The sequence below is a fragment of the Colobus angolensis genome, unplaced genomic scaffold (genome assembly GCF_000951035.1).
Source record: "Colobus angolensis palliatus isolate OR3802 unplaced genomic scaffold, Cang.pa_1.0 Scaffold25, whole genome shotgun sequence".
NCBI classification, from domain to species: domain Eukaryota; kingdom Metazoa; phylum Chordata; class Mammalia; order Primates; family Cercopithecidae; genus Colobus; species Colobus angolensis.
The window spans coordinates 4,871,393-4,872,733 of record NW_012115710.1 but is presented as its reverse complement, the minus strand read 5'-3'; the positions used below and the strand labels follow the sequence as shown (position 1 = coordinate 4,872,733).

Sequence of the window (1,341 nt, the reverse complement as noted above, 5' to 3'; positions counted from 1 at the left end):
AAGTTTAGGGCCAAGTGCCGTGGCTCACACCTGTAATTCCAGCATTTTGGGAGGCCTTGGGCGGCTGATCTCTTGAGCCCGGGAGTTCAAGACCAGCCTGGGCAACATGGCGAAACCCCGTCTCTACTAAAAATACAAAAATTAGTCACGTGTGGTGGCACATACCTGTAGTCCCAGCTACTCAGGAGGCTGAGGTGGAAGGATCCTATGAGCCCAGGAGATCGAGGATGCGGTGGGCTGTGATTGTCCCACTGTACTGCAGCCTGGGTGACAGAGACTGCATCCAAAAAAAAAAAAAAATTTTAGAATTCTGGAGCATTTTGGATTTTTAGATTTTCAGGTTGGGGATGCTGAGACCTGTACTTGAATGTCATTTGAGGTAATGATAACAGCTTAGCCTCCAAAATTACTTTAGTGGGTCCTTTTCTCTTTTTGAGATGGAGTCTCGCTCTGCTGCCCAGGCTGGAGTGCAGTGGCATGATCTCGGCTCACTGCAAGCTCTGCCTCCTGGGCCTCAGCCTCCAGAGTAGCTGGGACTACTGGCGCCTGCCACCAAGCCCGGCTAATTTTTTGTATTTTTTTAGTAGAGATGGGGTTTCACCATGTTAGCCAGGATGGTCTTGATCTCCTGACCTAGTGATCCACCCGCCTCAGCCTCCCAAAGCGCTGGGATTACAGGTGTGAGCCACCGTGCCTGGTCACCTATTTTTTAAACAGAGGAAGAGGGTGGGGCATCCTCAAGGCAGGGCACCTTCCTGTGGTGTGCTGGAGCCTGCTCTCACTGCCTCAGGAGATCCGCTATTTCAGGAATTGGCTGATATCACACTGGTAGCTTGAAACTGGCCATGGTGGGATTATTTACACTACGGAAATGGACAAATGCTACAAATCAAGGATTCCCTTCTGCCTTCCCAAGGAGCCAGTTGTTAGGCATTTACCAGCACACCACTGCCACCTTACTAAGGACAGCCCAGTGCATCCAGCTGTATTTTGGGGATGACTCCAATTCATGGGCGCTTGTCTGGCTTTATCACTTCCTCGATGTGGCCTCACTCACTACTCCCTCAGGGCCTCTGCCTTTCCTGCATTTTCCTCATCACCTCCAGCACGAAAGATTCTGCCTCCCCCTTGAGATTTTCCAAATTTCAACCCCTCCCTGCCTCTAGCTGGAACACCCTCAGATGAGACACTGGCCACTGACCCTCTGGGACTAGCCAAGCTGACAGGCCCAGGAGACAAGGACCGAAGGAACAAGAGGAAGTGAGTGTGTGTGTGTGAATGTGTGAGTGTGAGAGTGTGTGTGTGAGTATGGTGTGAGTGACGACAGTGTGTGTGTGTGTG

At 51.2% G+C, this 1,341-nt stretch overlaps 1 protein-coding gene across 1 annotated transcript in view; it reads left to right on the top strand.

The window, feature by feature from the left end:
- The window catches only part of PPFIA3 (protein tyrosine phosphatase, receptor type, f polypeptide (PTPRF), interacting protein (liprin), alpha 3), a 27,097-nt gene that overhangs the window by 19,701 nt on the left and 6,055 nt on the right, over positions 1-1,341 (top strand). The window contains exon 17 of the mRNA XM_011946527.1: positions 1,167-1,260. Within this exon, the coding sequence (XP_011801917.1) occupies positions 1,167-1,260 (94 nt within the window). The remainder of the gene's footprint in view (positions 1-1,166; positions 1,261-1,341) is intronic.